Raw genomic sequence first — 19,048 nt, forward strand, 5'->3', positions numbered from 1 at the left:
GAATCGGTGAAATGGAAAGGAAATACAATTGGCTCACCCATTCTTCACTTCAGTTGGCCCGGACACAAAATATTATTTAGGTGTCATATGCGAGGTACGGGGAAACAGCTTTTTTTATTTAATTTTTTTTTTTTTTTTAATTGTTGTGATTTATTTGGTTGAGGCAATCTTTCCAGAATTTTAGTGAAAGCTTCCACCACCTTTGGGCACCTCCATAGTAAATCCTAGCGCATTACGTTAAATAAGAACTCGAGTTATGCGTACCGTTCAAAGTGGGATCGGCGCGTTAGTGTATACGCTGTAGAACTAATCATTTTTATTGACTGAAGCCCAAGAGCAACTATATTCCGTCGAAAATGAGCTTCTGAAAAGAAAAGCACTTGAATGCCCCTTTAAAAGTGGTCTGGAGCTTGTTACGTTGCTTCTGTGCGCGTACAAGAATTAATTTTTCAATATCGAGCATCGTGTAATCACACTCCCGCATGGTACAGATTCAAGACCCCAGGTTAGCCGTCGAATACCAGATTGGCTGAATTTCCCAGCTGCAGTAAAGATTTGATTCGAAGGCAAACTTCCAGCTGTCTTAAATTTCCACCCACACGTTTGGTTGATTTTAGGCGAAAACTTTCCGTCGACTGTCGTTTGTGTCGGCCTGAAGTTTGTCAGTTCGTTCGCGCGACGTCACTCTTCGGCGTCTTTTGGGATTCGATGTTGCACGGACGCAACTGTTGAATCGTGTACACATCGGCGGGGGTGGACGTCTCTCTCAACATTCGAAATTTCCGGCGATCATCCTGCAACGAACAAACAGTAATACGTCTGCGAACACCAGTTAGTGATACAAAATTATTTTAACGATATTGAAAGTAAAATTCTCGTGACTAACTTTTTTAATTGACGTCTACGAAACTCTAACTTCCCTGTTGCAGTGCTCCTCAAAATCGTCTAATCAAAACGAAAAAAAAAAAAGTTTTGCGCATTATTTAAGCTTTGCTCGTTCTTACAACCTTTGGTTGTTAAAGGAAGAAACGATACCTTCGGATTTTGAAATGTGTACGGCTTGAGAAAATAACATACAGCTAACCCAAAATGCATACAACTTAATTCTACACTAAGTTCGTCTAAACAAAAACAAACAAAAAGAAATTGAAGAGGAAATTGGTAACGTTTAGCGTGGAGCCGTACTTTTGTTTTTACTACGGTGCTAGAGGTAAATACGAATAAAACGCGGCATTTTTTTCTTAGCCTTTACAGTTTAGCAAATGTGGGAATCGTTATTCTTATTATTGCCTGGGCGAAATGTGGCTCTTTTGACCAGTGTCCGAAGGAACCTCCGCCCACGCCCTCTCGTTTGCGTTTCCACCCGCCGTCTGTTCTGACGTGCGATTGTGTCATCTGGTTTCCACTGCCTTACGAACGCATGTGCGAGCGCGCTGCTTTGTTCTCTGCTCTTCCTTTACGTAAGATGACTCCGCGTTCTCCGATCCGTGGCCGGCGGCGCGCTCTCGTGTCCGTTAGACTGAGGGGGGTCTCGGGGGGTGGGTGCCGACCGGACGTGGCGGCATTTCCGGAAGGTGTGACGTCGGACGGCTTTTCGAGAGGGGGTTAGCCCCCGCGCGCATGCCGTCCCGGTGCCGATGACCCCGGCCGCCACCGCCTGATCAAAAAAGCGGACTGGGCCAGTGTTGTCAGATTGCCGAACCCGAAAGTCCCCACGTGCAGGCCAAAAAGTCCCTATGTGTCCCTACCCGAGTGTGCAAATGTCCCTATGGCTGTCCCTACAGGTGAAAAAAAAGCCGTATTTTATTTATTTTGCTTATTTGAGCGAGCCTGCCTTCTGCACCTCTCCGTGAGCGCGTTGCAACTGATTAGTTAGCTTTTCCCTTTTCTTTTTTTTCTTTTTTTTACAAACACGCGATTGAATTTTGTATTTAGGTCAAAGCTGGAGTTTTGGAATAATTCGCGGGTTCTAATTTTTGCGACGCGGTGGGATCTCAATATAGATTTCATTTTGTTTACATTTTACCGGAATCGTTCGCCCGATTTATTTTTTGCGAATTGTAAGCGGTTCGCGAAAATTAGGTCTTCGCGAAAATTAAGTCGTTTAGAGTATGTAAGAGGACAAAAAAAAAAAAAAAAAAATAGAAGTCAATCCAGGTATTCAGTATAACAAAGAATTTTGTGTTTATTGCATAACATACCACGGAGCCCCCTGGCAGCCTGGGGCCCTCGGCTGCAGACCCCTTAGCCCGTACATTAATCCGGGCCCTGCCTTTGCAGGGCCCGACTTGCTCCCAAACCATTCTACAAGTGTGGATGACGGAGAATTTATTTTTGCCAGCTTTTCTAGTTTTTGCGGTAGTGACATATGTAACATACAAAAGACAACATTGATATAAAATGTCGAGAAAAATGACTTATCCGCTTTTATTCAGGGACGGTTCGCTCCACAATTCGTTGGTTGGCGCAATCTGATGCCAGAGGTATTCGCCCAGCTGAGCTCAACAACACATCGCACGAGGCAGATAAAATAAAGACGATAGGCTCAAACCAAGACAATAATCAAGACGACAGGCGACTTCGCCAGCCGGGCCCCTCAAAGAACGCTTCAGCCGAGGCCAACATTTGGACTACCGTAACTCGAGCGAGCACAAGCGCCACTCGCCATCCCACCTCCCTCCCCCGCCCCACAAAAAAAAAAAAAAAAAAAAAAACGGAGGTTGTCACACAAAGTCCCTACAAACTCCTCGAAAACTCAAAACCGTCCCTACGTCCCTACAGCGTAAAAAAAACCGCGAATGTCCCTACGAGTAGGGACATGTCCCTACATCTGACAACACTGGACTGGGCCAAGCGCCGCCGACGACGGCGCGGCAGAAGGAAGCCGACTGGGGCGATCGCGGCGGCAGCGGCGTGAACTATACGCGTGGCGCTGCGGTCGCAAACCGCGTGGACGTCGCTTTGTGGGACCGGTCGGTGTGGCTGGTGCCAGAGCGGGCCGAGGCACGGCGCGGACGCTGGTCGAGACGTGGTTGGGACTAGGGTATCGAACGGAAAGCAAAAACAAAAAAGCGAAAATGAAAAAAAAAAAAATATATATATATAGACCAACAACGCTGTTTACAAACAACTCACTGCGCGTGCGCCTTGCAACTCACAGCACCACTGCAGCGGCCGGACACATGGTGTTGGTGTATGTTTTTCTCTAAACCAGACTTGAACCGTGTGTTAAATTTTTATTTTTTTGTTCCAGAACTTAAGCAGAATACGAAATTTTCGGTTTAAGAGCAACGTTCATAGCTTACAAGACACATGTTAGTTTTTCTGTTCACACAATGTTGGACAAAGTAAAAAAAAATTTAGAAAAAACTAGCAGCATTCAGCCCTTTAAACCGTAGCCAGAACAAGTAGCTGCGGGATCTGATGCCAACCATGTGCAGCCAATGTTCATCGTGGCCACCTGCTGTGGTAGTAAAACAAGGGGCACGTGCTGAGCTGCAGACATGGTTAGAGTTTGGCTATTCCTGTCAACGCACTGACTGTATGCGGGGCACTGCCTGGAATGTTTCCCGAGGCACTGACTGTCACAAGCTGAAATCGAGTGCTCACAAGGTGCTGGTGTGCGCTCCGCGAGCCGCGTTCGACTATTGTCACTGAGGGGTAATTCCCGTGACTATGTCAACATAGTCATCTCAGTGACTATGTCACCAAGTTCTGGAGAAAGTGTAGGTCCCATTTTGTCCTTGAAATTACGCCGCAACAAAGAGGCTTCTGGGTCAGTTGCATTACCTGCGACGACACTGGGTTCGTACTAAAGCCCCCGTATGTATTTGTGTTCGTCTTACAAGGAGTGTCAAATGCGCAGATGCATCAAATTTTGCTCGCGGCACGTGTCTCGCGCGTTCTCGCAACACTGCTGGTCGCTACTTGTAAACAACACGAAGTGTGGATTTTATCGGGGCTTTAGGTCACACTAGTGCCAATAAGCTTGCATAAAGGAAAACACATCCAAAGCAGTATTGCCGCCCAGCGCCAATGCATCTAAGACAAAATCTTTATTACGGCAAAATCACATTCTTTTATGTTTATGAAACATTACTATTAAACAAAAAGTAGGTAGCTGCTTCAGGCCTGCAGTGAGACCTTGATCACAGTTATCTAACACTGACACGTGTGAATGTAGACTGTGAACGCAAGAACTTGTTCTTGAATTTGGTTTATAATCTTCCAACACACGCAGCTTGCATTGGATTAGTTACATTCCTCGGTTGTCGTTTGGGCGATTCAGACGACCGTCCAGGCTTTGTTCATGTGCGGCTTTATAATTGGATCTCCGTAGTCGGACGGTGAGGGCTCGTTGGTGCAGCACCCTCAATTCGCATATGTTTACACGGCTGCCCATTTTCGGCAGGAAGTCGCAGGATTCAAAACGTGCGACCCTGGTATTGTCGAGTGTTCTGGCGTACGAAGAAGATGCTCTTGCTGTGCTGTGCGACATCTGTAGCCTGTACCGCTAAGTGGGGGCTGGAATGCCCCTGGGAAAGGGCCAAGAAGGACACATATGTCACAAACTAAACTTTCCCTCCATAAAAATAAATACTTTTAGCATAACTTTTACATCATGAGACTAGTTTTCACTGATAGTCACTGTTAAAAAAACCCTAAAAAGAAGCAAAATGTTTTTTTGTTTTTTTTAAACAGTCTGGTTGACACGCGTGTGTTTTTTGCTGGCACGGTCATTTACACATGTGGTTGTCTCTTCCTCGCAGGTGGTCGACATGGCTGCCGTCATTGAGGTTATCGGCATGCTGGAAAGAACTCCCATCACAAAGGACGCCCTGGAGGTGAGTGCTTGTGCGAATAGCAACGGGCCTCGGGAAGGGGAAAGGAATCGAGGAAACCTGAGGCACTTGTGTACAACAAAGCTAAATGGCCATAACATTTTTTTTTTTTTTTTTCAATAATATTAGTGCTTGGAATAAACTCTCCGCATTCATCCAGCGTGGAACAGGTACTATATTTTCAGGACTACAGTCAGTGGCCCATGCATAGTCTGTAGGAGCAAGTTGCGGCGGAAAGAAAAGTTTTTTCCTTGGTTTGCACTCTACATAGTTTGAATCTAATGCATGGTCTGCAATTAAAAAACTCCTTTTTGTTTTTACACAGCACATCTTGAAAAATGCCTGCTTTATTAATGCACAAAGAGGCATTTATCATCCAGAAATAATGATTAACATATTCTGCCATTAGTGAAATTTGTTGCATCTCATCATAATGAACAAACTTATAGAAAAAAAAAGCCTTGCAACTTTTAACCATGTTTAGTCTGGAAATATGGTATTTGTATTTATTGATACATGCTTTGTGTATAGATATACATATATAAAGCAGGAAGGAGGCTGTAGAAGAGCACACATGTGGGCATGAATGGCACAAAGGGAAAGGATAACGGCACCAAGAGGTAACATGCAGGGACCAGAAAGGGACAGATTAAGTGCTCCTCTGTCTCTGGGCACCGCTAACCTTTCCATTATTAGGGATAATTTTCTGTTCCTTCGTCCACACGCTGAGCCTCCATTATCGGAACAGAGGAAGGAAGTCTTTGTTTTCAAAAGTAAAAGATGCATGGCTCTTGTTATTTGGCGATGGATAATTGTTTTGTCAGGCTCACTGGTGGAGGGGCAGGAAAGACTGGTTGGGACGGAATGTAACGAGGGAGAGGAGGGTGATCTGACTCTGCGCGGTCAGCTTCCTTCGGCTTTTTCCAGAAGGAAAAAGATCCTAGCGGTGAGATGCCACGCGATGAATTTTGGATACCATTTGGCCATTAAGTTTTGATTTCCATTGGTCACTTTTACTTCACATTACGTCACCACCAAATACGCTGCTTCCGTTTTCAAGCGTCTGACTTCCCATATATTTGTGACGTTGCAGACATTGTTGGTCCATACGGGATTGCTAAGGCAAGTTCTCGGCATGTCGGAGTTCGTTCGTAGGCAGGCAATAGTTTACTTTCCCTACATCATGGGTTTACCTTGGAGCTCAAAGATTAACAGTCTTGTCCAGTGCTAATGTACCACATATTAGGCCACTTGCTAAACTACAGAGTTTTTATTCTGCCAAGAGGCCGCTTCTTGTTACCTCATGTCGAGCAAAGAACAAGCCTCACGGTTTCACCGAGAAGCTCCGGCATGGTCTCTGTTGCAGCCAATGTCAGAGTCTGCAAAAGCTTCATTTTCAATCAAAATTTGGAAAGGCGATGTTTTTCTTTACATGGGCGCGAGGTGGTATAGGACTCACACAGCCAGTGGAAAATGCATTCCAGCTACTGCACCCTAAACGGCAACCACTGGCTAAGCCTCTTACACCCTTCTGTTGTTGCTTTAGGCAAACAACCGCCGGCTAAGTTTGCTAGACCCTGCCCATAACTCGCTTTTTTGGGTGACAACCGGCGGCTAGGATTTTCCCGTCCTAAGTGCGGGCTGCCGGTTTCAGCGCACACGGCTGGGTCGCTACATCAACGAGCTGCGCAAAAAGACGAGCAACGAGCAGCTGGCCCGACGGGCCAAGGACCTGGTGAAGAGCTGGCGCCGCCTGCTCCCCTGCGGCGCGCCGGCAGAGCGCACCGGCACCCCCAACGGCGCCCCGACGCCCCCGGTCACGCTGGGGCCTGGCCCCGGCCCTGGCGTCGGGCCCGGCCCCGGACCCGGCCTGGGACCCATCGTGGCATCCAAGCTGCTCAGTCCGGCGCTGCGGCCGGCACGACTCGCCGGCGTCGTGGCGCCACGCAGCATCAGCCCGAGCTGCTCTAGCGTGTCCAACAGCCCGGTGCCCCCCGCAGCGTTGGCGGCGGCTACAACAGCAGCACCGCCCAGGACGCGCAATGGCGGGTTCAAGCCCGTGAGTCCAGCGTGCCGGTCCGCACCCACGTCGCCAGGCTCGCCTCTGGCGCACCCGTACCCCCGGAGCCCCACCACCGGTCTGGAGCCTGTGGCGAAGAACAACGTGGCCAACAAGAGGCTCAGGAAATCGGCGGATCGAGGTGACTCGTCATGTTTTTGCCCTATTCGAATCCCAGTGATGTGATTGTTGCACCAAACTGCGCCAAGAGGCGAACCCTGCTACATCCTGCTACATTTTGCCAAAATATGGGTAATCTGCACCAGAGGAGCCATTTCGGTCGTCTTTCAAAACCTAAACTAAACTGAGTACCGTAATTGAGCATGCGTGAGCTAGGCGGCGCAAGCGGCCGCCCGACACAAAGTACCCTGCATCAATGGTTCATCCGGTCTTGCATGGTTTTTCCTGCCGTCTCTCGTTTCGCGCTCTCGTCTTGCGTCTTTTAAAACTTCTTCAACAATAGACGCGGGCATGTGTGGACGCTCCGACGGAAGAGTGCCAGGTACCAGGCCAGCCATGCCGTCATACTGTTAAACGAAACCACGTTTTTGCATGGCGGGAGTTACTTTGTGAGCTGAAGCACTCCCTCCTGAAAGCAACGGCCGTGGAAAAATTATATTTGGTCCCTGCTTGCCAGTCACCATGGTCGCGCGACGTCGGGTGTTGCCGTCTCCACGTCGCTGCAGATATGGCGCTTTCAGAACTGAAATCTAAGGACTGCCGCCTGTTCATCAACATTCCTGTTCTTGTTTAAATTATAGACTACTACAAGAATCCCTCTTTAACTCAAAGACTGCTGTGTCGAAGTATTGATTACCTAGGTTTCTCTCGGTAGGCTTTTTTTGAGAGGGACCCCGGTTTGCGAAGAATTTTCCGCGAAAGAAAGTTGCTGAAGGGTAGTGAGCTAAAGCAAAGAAGGCAACGTCTGCACGCGGAACCCGCACACCGCGCTTGCTTGTCTCAAGTTCAGTCGTTGCACGAAGTGCTCCAAGAACTTTTTCACCCTAGCTTGCGATTTCTTGCATCAATGCGCTCAGGTTCCTCTTTTCTGTGTTTAGCCTGTACCTTGCCCTGTCAGCCTGGCAAGCTTGTGCCGCTGGACTGTTTTTTTCCGTATGCTGGACAGTTGCATCGTTGCATTTCACATACAATTTTGGGAACCAGCTGGCGACGGAGCGGAGTGGCATGGTTTCGGTTTCAATTAAACACCCATCTCCGCGTGCGCGACGAAGGCAACTGCAAGCCTACCGAAGTTGCTGTCATGTACATGCGAACATGATTGCACGACAGAGGCGCCAGCCGGGACGCTTGCAATCTATTGTTTCACGTTTGCCTACTTTTGACAAAAATCTGGCACCTCGGAAAACAGTGAAATGGTAGCAAGCGGTTTTTCAGAATAGCTCGGCAACGCCTACAGCACTGTACACTCGTGGGATGTCTCAATGTCTTTTTGGAGACATTGAAAGTGGACATTCATTACTTGTCGAAGGCAAAGTGAGGCTTGCAGATGCCTTGCAGAAAGTTACGAAAAGCAAAAAGAAAAGCACCCACTAGTCGTAATGCACCTTTGTCTTGTGTTCAGTTTCGCACTGCACTGCAGAAGTTACGTGTTTTGTCAGGCGGAGACTGCTTGCATTTATTATATTATATAACTAGTCAACCTAATGCTGTGATATTCACTACTAGCTGGTCATTGTCAAATAAATTTTAATATGTGCTCTTTGGTTCTTAATTATCTATAGCGGGTACAATTTAACTGAATCATTGCAAAATGTGTCATATCATTGGCATTTCAGTTACATGTTGGAAGACTCCCAGGTGGTCTAGGTTGACCATAACTTGTTTATTGCGGCGTGCAAAGTGCACTTCGTTTGTCCAGCGCTTGAAACAAGTATTTTTGTTTTTCTAGGAATGTCTGCTCCAAAAGCCACTTTTGCGGCTCCAAAACTTTGGTTGGCTGCTCCAAAGGCCACTTTTGCTGCTCCAAAACACTGTTTTGACTGCTCCAAAAGGTGCTTCAAAACGGCTTAGGCCAATCAGGTCGCTAGAATCCCCAGTTCGGTTAGACCAGTGGTCTCGAACCCATTTGAGTGTGGGGGCCAGATTGCCCAAACCGAAAAGTTCAAGGGCCAATGTTAGACGAGGGTGGGGGGGAAACGGGGTTTAAAATATATCAAGGAGGAAAGACCTCATGCTTTATGCTGTTTGATAAACTCACAGATTTTTCGAGTGACATTATTAGGTTTGATTTCTTAATATGACTACTGTGGGTCCTGACCTGATGTGATACCAAGAATTAAAATAACACCGTCCCTCCAACGTGCTGGCACTTTAATACAACAAGAGAGCAAGTGCACTGCCGTTCCTGCTGCTCAATTCACCCAGGAATTAACTGAGCTCAACATCTCTCTAAAAGACAATCAGTTAATTGTACAGCTCTTACTTTGCTGACGATTTTTATTACAACACTCTGAACAAATACTTGTTTTTTAAACGTGTTTCTTCTTTTTTTTTTTTATGGCAAGAATTTTGATGTTGTAGCTTTATCTTTGGCAGTTTCTCTTGCTGAACGAGAGTTCGCGGAGCCGAGGTGCATCCATAGAGATCAGAGGATGCATAATTCAAAGAAGTGCTCGCGCTTGCAGTCCAGTAGCGGAATTGTACATTACAAGAAGCTGGGAAGCAAAAAATAAATCGAAACAAGTGGAAATTGAACAAAGATAAATATAAACTATCTGATATGTTAAAAGAGCAGAGCTACTTTTCGAGCGAAACCGAACTGGCGAGATGAGCTTCCTATGGCGGATATTATTTCTAGCGCTCGACACATTGGAACCGGGACTCATAGCCGGTTGCCTGAGAGCCGCGTCCCAGCGAGTCGCGGGCCGAATGCGGCCTGCGGGCCGCGTGTTTGAGACCCCTGGGTTAGACACTATGGAACATAATACTCCGGGTGCATCCCCACTAATCTGTTCTAAGCAATCCGATTGAAGCCGTTCAAAATTGCGCGGCTCGCTTCTATCTTTCCATTTCTTCCTGTTTCTCTATTGGCACCACAATGAAGCCTCAATTACCTCGTCTGGCATATCTCTGCGTCTGGTATTTTGTGCTACGTTGCCCGGGGTGGCATAGCTTCCTTAGCACGCGAGCGTCGTCGGAGATATGTGCACGAGCACATTGCTTTCCTTGGCGCGTAGCTCGCACTAAGACATGTGTAAGTGGAACTCGAGAGGAAGCCACGTGCTCTCGCAGCAGTGCTGTGCCGTGGCAACAAGGAAGCTGGCCATGACGACTTAGTACAGAATGTCTGATGCCGAGTAAAAGGTGCCGAATCAATACCAACCGGAAGACGAGGCCTGCGTCATCCTTCCTCATACATCCCTGCTGTGGAGCCACAACGTTAGCCAGCCTAGCTCACGTTGCCGCGAGCACATCTTGTGGCGTCCCACAACGAGCACGATGCTAGCAGACGACGTCACAAAGACGAGTTGCGTGACCCCTCAGGGGTCGCACAACTCGTCTCTGGAGGCTGGTCGCCGCCGGAGCTGCGGAAGGTGGGTTATTACAAAGTGCCATTATGGCAGTGCCGGCCGTGTACCCACTTTTGATTTTGGTTTCCCATTTTGTGATCGTTGCGCCTTCCCTCTGCGCTTGTGGCGACTTGTTACAGGATCGTCTGCACCGTCGACAGACGCACCTTCGAGAGGTCGGGGCACATCTTTTTTGTCGGCAAACAGAGATTTTGCGTCTGCCTCCCCATTGGGTGGAGGCAGTCATGTGGAGCGGACGCTGAGGCCACCTCCTTATTCAAATGGACTTTGTAGGAAAGGAAGAGTGTAATATTTAAGTGACCTTTAAATTTTTTCTTTCTTTGGACTCTCACGAGTTTTGGAAGGTTTTGAGGGAGGGGGGGATGAGTAGAATGACAGAAAAATGCCTCCAGTCTTTTTTTTTTCTTTGCTGCAGCACCATTTTCAGTGTTTAGTTTTTTTCTTTTCCCCTCCCGGGATCTCTAACAGGGCAAACTCCCGCAAGACGCGGGGTCGCGGCGTTCTGTTCTATGCGCATCGTACACGCTGCAAATATCAATTGTGTTTAGACATTATGTACGCAGGACGAAGCTTGTCAAAGGAAGAAAAAGTCCTGGACTGACCACTTTGTTGTTTGTGGTAGAGCAATACCTTTTCTTTCCTCATTCTTTTAGTTGCCATTATGTTTGGTGTACGTTCCCGGAATCTGTGACGACGCGGCACGTGCACTAGTTTCGGAAGGCAGTCCAAAGTTTTCATAGGGAAATTAGTGTGTGCACGTGTCGTGTTAGTGTTTGCTTTTAAGAGCTTGGTAACAGTGGCAAGATGCAAGGTCTTAATACAAAAGGACAAACCGAAAACGGGGTCTCGAGTGAATCCACGGTGTAAGACACCGATTGATTTGGTGGCTACGTCTGGGGAAAACTTTTAGAGGCGATGAAGCCAACTTTTCAGGTGTAATACTCTAGGGTGCTATATGCGGGGCCGGATACGTTGTGGATAGGCCATAGACTTTCTGGTTTTATCCGAGAAATGCCAATATACACCAATAAACGTCCCTTGTCGTCAAAACTATGGAATCCGATAAAACTTAAAAGCACCGATATCTCGAAATTGTTGCACTAGCTAGGACCTTTTTTTTTTGTCAAAAGTGCCCCTTTTGGACTAGAATTCCTAATTTTTTTTATACATGAGATTTTTTTTTCCTTTCTGTAACTTGTTTTTTGTGTATATCTGAAGCAGATCACTGAAATGCACCAATATTTAAAAAATAAACTGAAAATATTCGAAAATTTTTCTTGTAAATATACACCAGAAACAATGGCCTAGTTATGAATGAATGGTTACTGGTTTGCTGAGTTTTTACTTCACAGCCGGGCAGCTTATAGTCTTTTGCATGTTAAGAATAGCAGGACCCACAAAGCGCAGCACTCTTTCCACTTTATTTATGTGAATACGGGAGGAGAAACCACCAGTCATAGAGAGTAGCAAGCTCAGAGAAACAAAAACAGCACAAAGATAAACACTAGGACAAGTGGAAGACACAAACAAACACAGCGCTGGCTAGCGGCTATCGTTTTCTTTCGGAACAAAAAAGTTTCACGCAAAAGAAGAAAACTATACAGGGCATTTTTTCATCTTAGTCACAAAATTTACACAATTTTGTGTCACATTATTTCAAGTGACACAATTCATTTTTTCATTAGTCACAAGATCACGAAATTGGCACAGAAGAGTAGGGTGACCACCCGTCCCACGACTCGCGGGACTGTCCCAGATTGAGGGCTCGTGTCCCACGTCCCGGAAGAAATTCCAAAATCTTCAAAAAGTCTCGCATTTCACATTGTCGTAACATTCACTGCGCAAATTATGGCGCTTCCGAACAACGGGGAACTGCGGAGGTCGCTGATAAATGTGTGAATCTCTATGGTATGTCATTTTCTTGCCAAGCACTGAGGGAAGCAATCGTTGTTCTTGCAGGAGATCTGCCTCTCCCCTTGATGGCAAAATATTGCAAGCGAAAATTGCTCGCCAAAAGCTGAAAAATGAACTATTGTAATTAGTTGCAAATCATACTGTATCATGTGAAAGGGTTGTTGTGGAAAGCATTTTTTTTTTTTTTTTTAGTGAAGACGGCCACAGAAGGCAAAAAAACCTGTAACTCACAACGGTCAAAAAAGCAATAACATAAGGTTTTATTTTTGTGTAGGAGCATGTTAATATAACAGTAAATATCGACAGGAAACAATAAGCCGAAAAATATTTACTGTTTTTTTTATTTCCTTTTGATGCATTGGGGTCTGGTGCAGTCGATCTTTATGTTTTCAACTTAGATACTTTTAAAAAAAAATATTTACCATGACAAATAAACAAAAGTATATCACTGTGAGTGAAACTTAGTTTAATTGCCGCATACAATTTTCAGGTGTATAATACGCTTTCGGACAGCACAGGACTTGGGGGTGTGCGCATTGGTGAATTTCCCTGCATACTTATCTCCCGAGTCGTGAAAATACCGTCCTCCTCTTACTCTCCTCCCCGCCCGGTCAGGGTGTCCCGCATTCCACCGGCAGGAAGGTAATCACCCTACAGAAGAGGGAGAACTATATAGGATATTTTTCCATCGCAGTCGTAGTCACGGTCACACAGTTGTGTCAATCTCATGGTCAAAAACAGCCCGCACTGTTTTTGTCCGTGTCTTCTACTTGTCCTTGTGGTCAGTTTTGCACAGTTTTTATTTGTTTGATCGCGCACCTACTTGCCCATCGTTGCACCTCACCAGTAAGCTCTCCCTCAATTCGTCAAAAGGTCCGAAGTATGGGACCTCAACTTTGCATTCACTTCCTAGATTGGACCACAGCCCCCCTCAAAAACTGGCCTACACACCAATGAAGCAGAAAGGACCGTTTCAGCTTATAATATCCGCAATATTACGCACATCTGCATACTGCCATCCACCTGTGCATACGCAAGCGTCGAAGTGCAACAATGCGATCGCCACAACGGCGATAATTTCGAATCGGATGGCCACAGCAGCAACTGGCAGATAGTGGCAGTGCTATCTGATAAGAGATGGGAATGACTTTTGGAGCCCGTGGTACATGCGTAAACTGTTTTGGCGACGTCTAATAACCAGATCAAAACGTTGCGAAAGCAGTTCTTGCACACGCCACAGTCTCCGTCAGTTTCTCCGTCGTTCGTTAAACGGCACTGCCGGTGTTTTCAAGTTGCCACCGTGGTCATGGAGCTTGTATTGCTGGTATTAGTACCGGCAGTGCCTCCTCTATAGTCCTTTTTATCTCTGTAGTCACCTGATCAATGGACAGGGGGCGCTGACACACGCAACGCCATAGGGTTGCGTGTGTCACACGGCGCTGTTGGTGTGTGATGCCGTTTTTGCTTAGTTTTGTGATATAAATGTATCCCTTGTGGTACAGAACCAATGATACAGTGGTAATGGGCTACCTTGGGAACTACGATATAGTTGCGAGCCTAAATTCTGGACGTTTTAACGAGCATCTTCATCTGATCATGTTGCTCATGTGCCAGGTTCGGCAACGAAACGACTGAAATGATGTCGGGGTAAGGTTAGCTATGTCTACGGCCATAATGGGACACACCCGCTGTTAGTATTTTATAAAAATAAACGAATGAAGAAACTAATGCATGGAGGCAGTGCTCACTGTTCGGTTCTCGAGGACACCATTTGTGGAAATTGCTGACCGGGAAACTCCCGTGTAATGACGCATGGAATGCAAAAGAGAAGCGGTATTGTCTCGATCGGTTTCTTTAAAAAAATTAAGTACACCAGAGATGTTTCGATGGTGCCTCCTAGGCCAAGTAGTACTTTTCTTCAACTATCAGCTGTGCTAAAGTATTAATTAGCAGCATTTCACAATGTTGACCTTAGGAAACTATATTTGTTATACTGACATTTTCTTTTAACATACTTAGAGTATGACTGAAGGGACAAACCCGTTAATTGAAGTCTGACGTCTGTCTTCCGTATAAATTGCGGAATAAAATTAAATGGCGCAAGGGAATCGACTTCCAGCAAGCTTGGCTCAAGTCAAATGCCAAGCACCACTTCATGTATTTGTGTAGACGTATCTTTATTTGTTTCAACAGATATGCTTTTCACTTTCAGTGGCGTCGAGAGTAAATTCGGCTTCGGCAACGCTGCACTCGAGTGATTTCCATGCAGAAGTGTTTTTTTTTTTGGCATCATATATTACGTACCTTGGGCACTTTCGTCAGACACTCACAAGCTGTCTTTTACATTTTTCACCCGATCCCCAACTCTTTGTGTCTAAATAAATTAATTAAATTGGATATCTTAAAGGGGCCCTGCAAGGACTTTTTTACTGGTTTTTAATTTGCACCGAACCTGAGCGCACTGAACGTAGTAACTTAGTGAAACTTTTCTTTTCGCGAAATTTTCTTTATTTTAAAAATTATAGGCAATTTAGAATTGCAAAAACAAGCAAAAAATAACCTCCTTCATGACGTCGTAGGTCCTGGCTTGAGTGGCCGTGAACTAGAGGAGGAATAGTAAGCTCATCGAGCGCTCACGGCCGCCGCACTCCGTGTCGACAGCGCGAGAGGGCGCCACTAAAGCATGTTCTGGATAGGCTGTATGCAGCGGGCAGCCAAAGCGGCTTTCATTGCATTTGCTGCGCGATTAAACACTAATTCGGCATGACACTTCATTGCCCACAAACGACAGCAAACACGGGGTAAAGATCAGTTCAGAATGGGAGCCACTTCGCGCTGCCATACCGCGAAACGGCCAAACCGCAAGACAAAGCCTCTCGCCGAAGGCCTTCGTAACGCTCGGAGCCGGTCGGATCCTTCTGTCCATACGACTGCGGCGCCACCTCGTACATCCGGGATTTTTCCGTGTTGGCGCCTTATCCCACTACTCCTTTCTAGTATGCACCGCCTTTTCCACCGCTTGGCGGCGGGTATGTCGACGGGTAATTTCTTGTTTCTGTATTTTATAAACTGCATTTATTTCTTTTTTTCATCTATAATAGTGAACAAAAACTACTTTTATAAACAATTGAAACGGTTCGTGCCACTTATATTTTGTATTTCGACCAAAACAAAGTTTTTACCGGCTCTGACCAGTAAGCCCAGGACCAAATACGTCACATTTTGCGCGCTTTCGGTACCGCGGGTCGCCCTCGTCGGTGGAGGAGGTTTCCATGTCATCCGGTTAAAATATGGCGCACTGATATTTAGTTACTCTCTCCGTGCCTGCTGGCTTGCCCGGACCCCAAGAGACGTGGAAATTGCATAAAAGATAGACGCTTAAATATGATTGCAGGGCCCCTGCAATCATATCAGAAAAGTCAACTTCTGTACTGCTTTCTTGATTTCAGTCAAATTCGCGGTGGAAGTTTATATGAGTGGGAAGACCATCCCTGCCAAATTTCATTGTCCTATGTCATTTCTGAAACTAGTTGTAAATGTTGCAATATGGAAGTCAGTGTGTTCGCTTAGAAAAACTATTGTTTTAAAATAAAATAAAAATTTGTGATTTTTTATGTGTAATATAGTCGTAGGAATACCCATAGCACATACCCAGCTAGTTATCTTGCTATATTGGATTGTTCTTCATAAATAACCCTACATAAGATTTCTAAAAAAAATTCACATGTGTTTTTTTTTAGAAATATATCTTTTTAGCATAAAAAAAATGTTAAACTAAGAAAACTACCCAGCCAGGCATGTTCCACACCGAGTTCTATCCAAGAAAACCACCCAAGGGTAATTCTGTAATGTGTAATAGGAAAACAATAGTTTTTCTAAAGTGAAATTTATGCTGAAAAGTGGAACGGAGAAAAATGCATTCAAGGTGCTCCAACCCCTACTTTTTCTTTAGCAGCAATGGACCGAAGTTAATTTATAAAAAAATTAACTATGTAGTGGAAGCTAATGAAACTTTCCGGGATTACTCTCTAGATGTTGGTGGATCTAAATATGGCAATTTTTCTGAATGAACTTTTTTTGCAGAATTTCTTTTTCTGGGTTGTGTCCCCCCTTAGATAATTGAATGACTGCAGTCATGAGACTGAGCACAGTGTATAGTTCCTTTAAATTTCCAAATAAACAGATCAAGCGAATGTTTATACCGCAAAATGATCCCCCCATATTATCAAAAGCTTGTTACGAAAGCAGATCACGATGCTTTCAAGAAACGCACAGCGACTCCTTCCCTTGACCATATTTGCCTTCTTTAAGGTCATTAATGCGTGATCATAAACATACCTCTCTCTTCTTACTGTGCCACTATCATTTAAGCAAATCTGCTCTGTCATAAATAATTGACCTCTCAACCCTTGCGAGCCTTAGGGTCACCTACGTACTCAATGTGACCCAGTAGCAACGCTGAGTCCTTTCCTCGCACGTCTCCGGGACACCGATGGTGCAAATAGTCAAAACATGCTCTAAAATCAAGTGCAGAAGTTGTGCACATAACGATGGCATGCAGTTATGTAGTGAGAAGAAGTGTCAGACGGCGCTTCACAAAGCAAGGAAAAAAAGCGTGGTAAAACGCGACAAAAAACAGGAATACTACGCCTCTGACAGGGCGAGGAGGGGAGAGAGGAGCGACGATTTGAAGCCACCTCATGGCGGCCGCATCACGTGATTCCAAGATGGCAGCAGCCATGCGACGGAGGGTGAAAAGGTCTATACTTTCAGTGCCTGTCAAAAGAAAGGGAAATTAATGGGCTGCCACCGTCGTCACAAGTGCAACGTTTTGGCGCTAGGTGCGCCACTGAAATGGGGTCGTTTTGATAGATGGATAGATGCCACGCATCCATCCATCCGTTCTGGCTGTTCCGCTGACGTTCTGAATATGCGGGCAGTACGCCAGCACCTTACTACCCGTATATTCAGAAAAGCAGGTGGTCCTGAGGAAATGCTGGTACTCTGATTGTCCTATTTGATACAGTCGGAACCTCGTTGTAACAAACTAACATCGGGAGCAGAAAATTGTTCGCTATATGCGTTATTCGTTATAAGAGTACACACAAAAATTGACGCAAGCCTTCTTGCAATCGAGCCCGTGCAAAAACGTGCACAGAACTGAGATATAAAATACGCTATCGCAGACCGTGAGATCCTTACGTGTCACAAAGCAGCATTAAGAAAATAGATCGGAGCTTGAGGATATCAATTTGCAACACAAGGAACGACGCTAACTGGATCTATTATTCCATTTATTTGAAGACGTGATTTTGGGCTGGTGCCTCTTCACCTGGAGCCATTGCACTGGAGCCAACCGCTACTCGCGATGAAATCATCATACCCTGACAGACAGGCCAGGCTGGTTGCTTTCATTTGAAGAAGCTGACCAGACACCGGCAAATTTCACACCGTTACGTCCTTAAACCATGAGAACAGTCTCTCTTTCACGTCCGGGTCGAGGCAAGGGCTAAGACTCTTTCGATCAGTCTTGGTGGTGTTGTTTGCATAGCAGTCTTCTATCTTCTTCCTTGCTTTCAGGATGGTAGACATCGTGCTTGGTGCAAACTTTATGTCTGCACTGATGTCTTTTTTCTTCCGACCGCATTCCACCACCCTCGAAACCTTCACTTTTGTCTCCAGAGAAACAGCTTTTCACTTTGTCGCCATTTGCAGCTCTACTACAAGTGGCGTAGTTGGCAGTTGGCTTTAGTCTGCGCTGGTTCTTGATGCCTCGCATAGAAACTAGCAGCGGCGCACCCGCCGATATTCGCTCGGTTCCTAGGTGGCGCTACCTCCCGAAACTCACATTTTTGCACATTGGGCAATCTAAACTTCCCGAATTTTTCGTTTAGAAATTCCTTTTTGTATTTTTTCTACTTTTTAATAACCTTCGTAGTATTTTATGATGCAAGAAAAGCAGGAATTGCTTCGCTATAACTGATAGCACGTCAGATTTCATGGTTTCGGTTTCGTTATATAACTAGAACTCCCATCCAAATAAAGCATGACCAACCAAACTTTGCGATTAGTTTGCTATATCCGATAAATCACTATATCAGTGTTCGTTATAAAGAGGTTCAACTGTAGTTAAATGTTCCGCTATTTCGGAAGAAGCAGACAGCGTGCGTTTCGGTGCTCGCTGCATATTCTGGTGTAGCACGACGCGTCATTCGGTGTCCAGTTTTTTCATCGGATTCCAGCGAGCCACTCTTTTCTCGAATTAATGTCAGCGGGGGACAGTATGAAAAGAAAGCCCGACAGGCTTCTTTTTTTTCTTGGCCACTTTAACAAATTTTTGCGGCGAAGCCCAGGCAGACGACTTCTACCGCCGAGTGCCAAACGCAAAACGGACCGAGGCAGCCGAAGCAGACGGGCTGCGGGGGAGGCAACTGGCTGGATCCAGTATCTACCATTGATACCTGATACAAAGGGGAAGCCGCAGAATTAAAATCCGAATCCAGAATCCTACACATGATGATGACATACCCTGCTAACCTGGTGCCCTCATGTGGTCACCACGAGCGTAGGAGGTAACGGCGTCGAGCGAACCTTTTGATAGGCACGGAAAGTATATAAAAGGCACTGGTACGAGTGAAATATTTCATGTTTTTAAATTTTATGAGTGAAGTCGTCGTATTCTG

At 45.8% G+C, this 19,048-nt stretch overlaps 1 protein-coding gene across 1 annotated transcript in view; it reads left to right on the forward strand.

The window, feature by feature from the left end:
• LOC120836346 (mediator of RNA polymerase II transcription subunit 26-like) overlaps positions 1–19,048 on the forward strand; it is a 53,445-nt gene that overhangs the window by 28,048 nt on the left and 6,349 nt on the right. Inside the window, exons 2-3 of the mRNA XM_040223678.3 lie at positions 4,770–4,844; positions 6,496–7,042. Coding sequence (XP_040079612.1) covers positions 4,770–4,844; positions 6,496–7,042 — 622 coding nt within the window. The remainder of the gene's footprint in view (positions 1–4,769; positions 4,845–6,495; positions 7,043–19,048) is intronic.

Source organism: Ixodes scapularis, unplaced genomic scaffold (genome assembly GCF_016920785.2).
Source record: "Ixodes scapularis isolate PalLabHiFi unplaced genomic scaffold, ASM1692078v2 PGA_scaffold47__10_contigs__length_4178495, whole genome shotgun sequence".
Classification (NCBI taxonomy): domain Eukaryota; kingdom Metazoa; phylum Arthropoda; class Arachnida; order Ixodida; family Ixodidae; genus Ixodes; species Ixodes scapularis.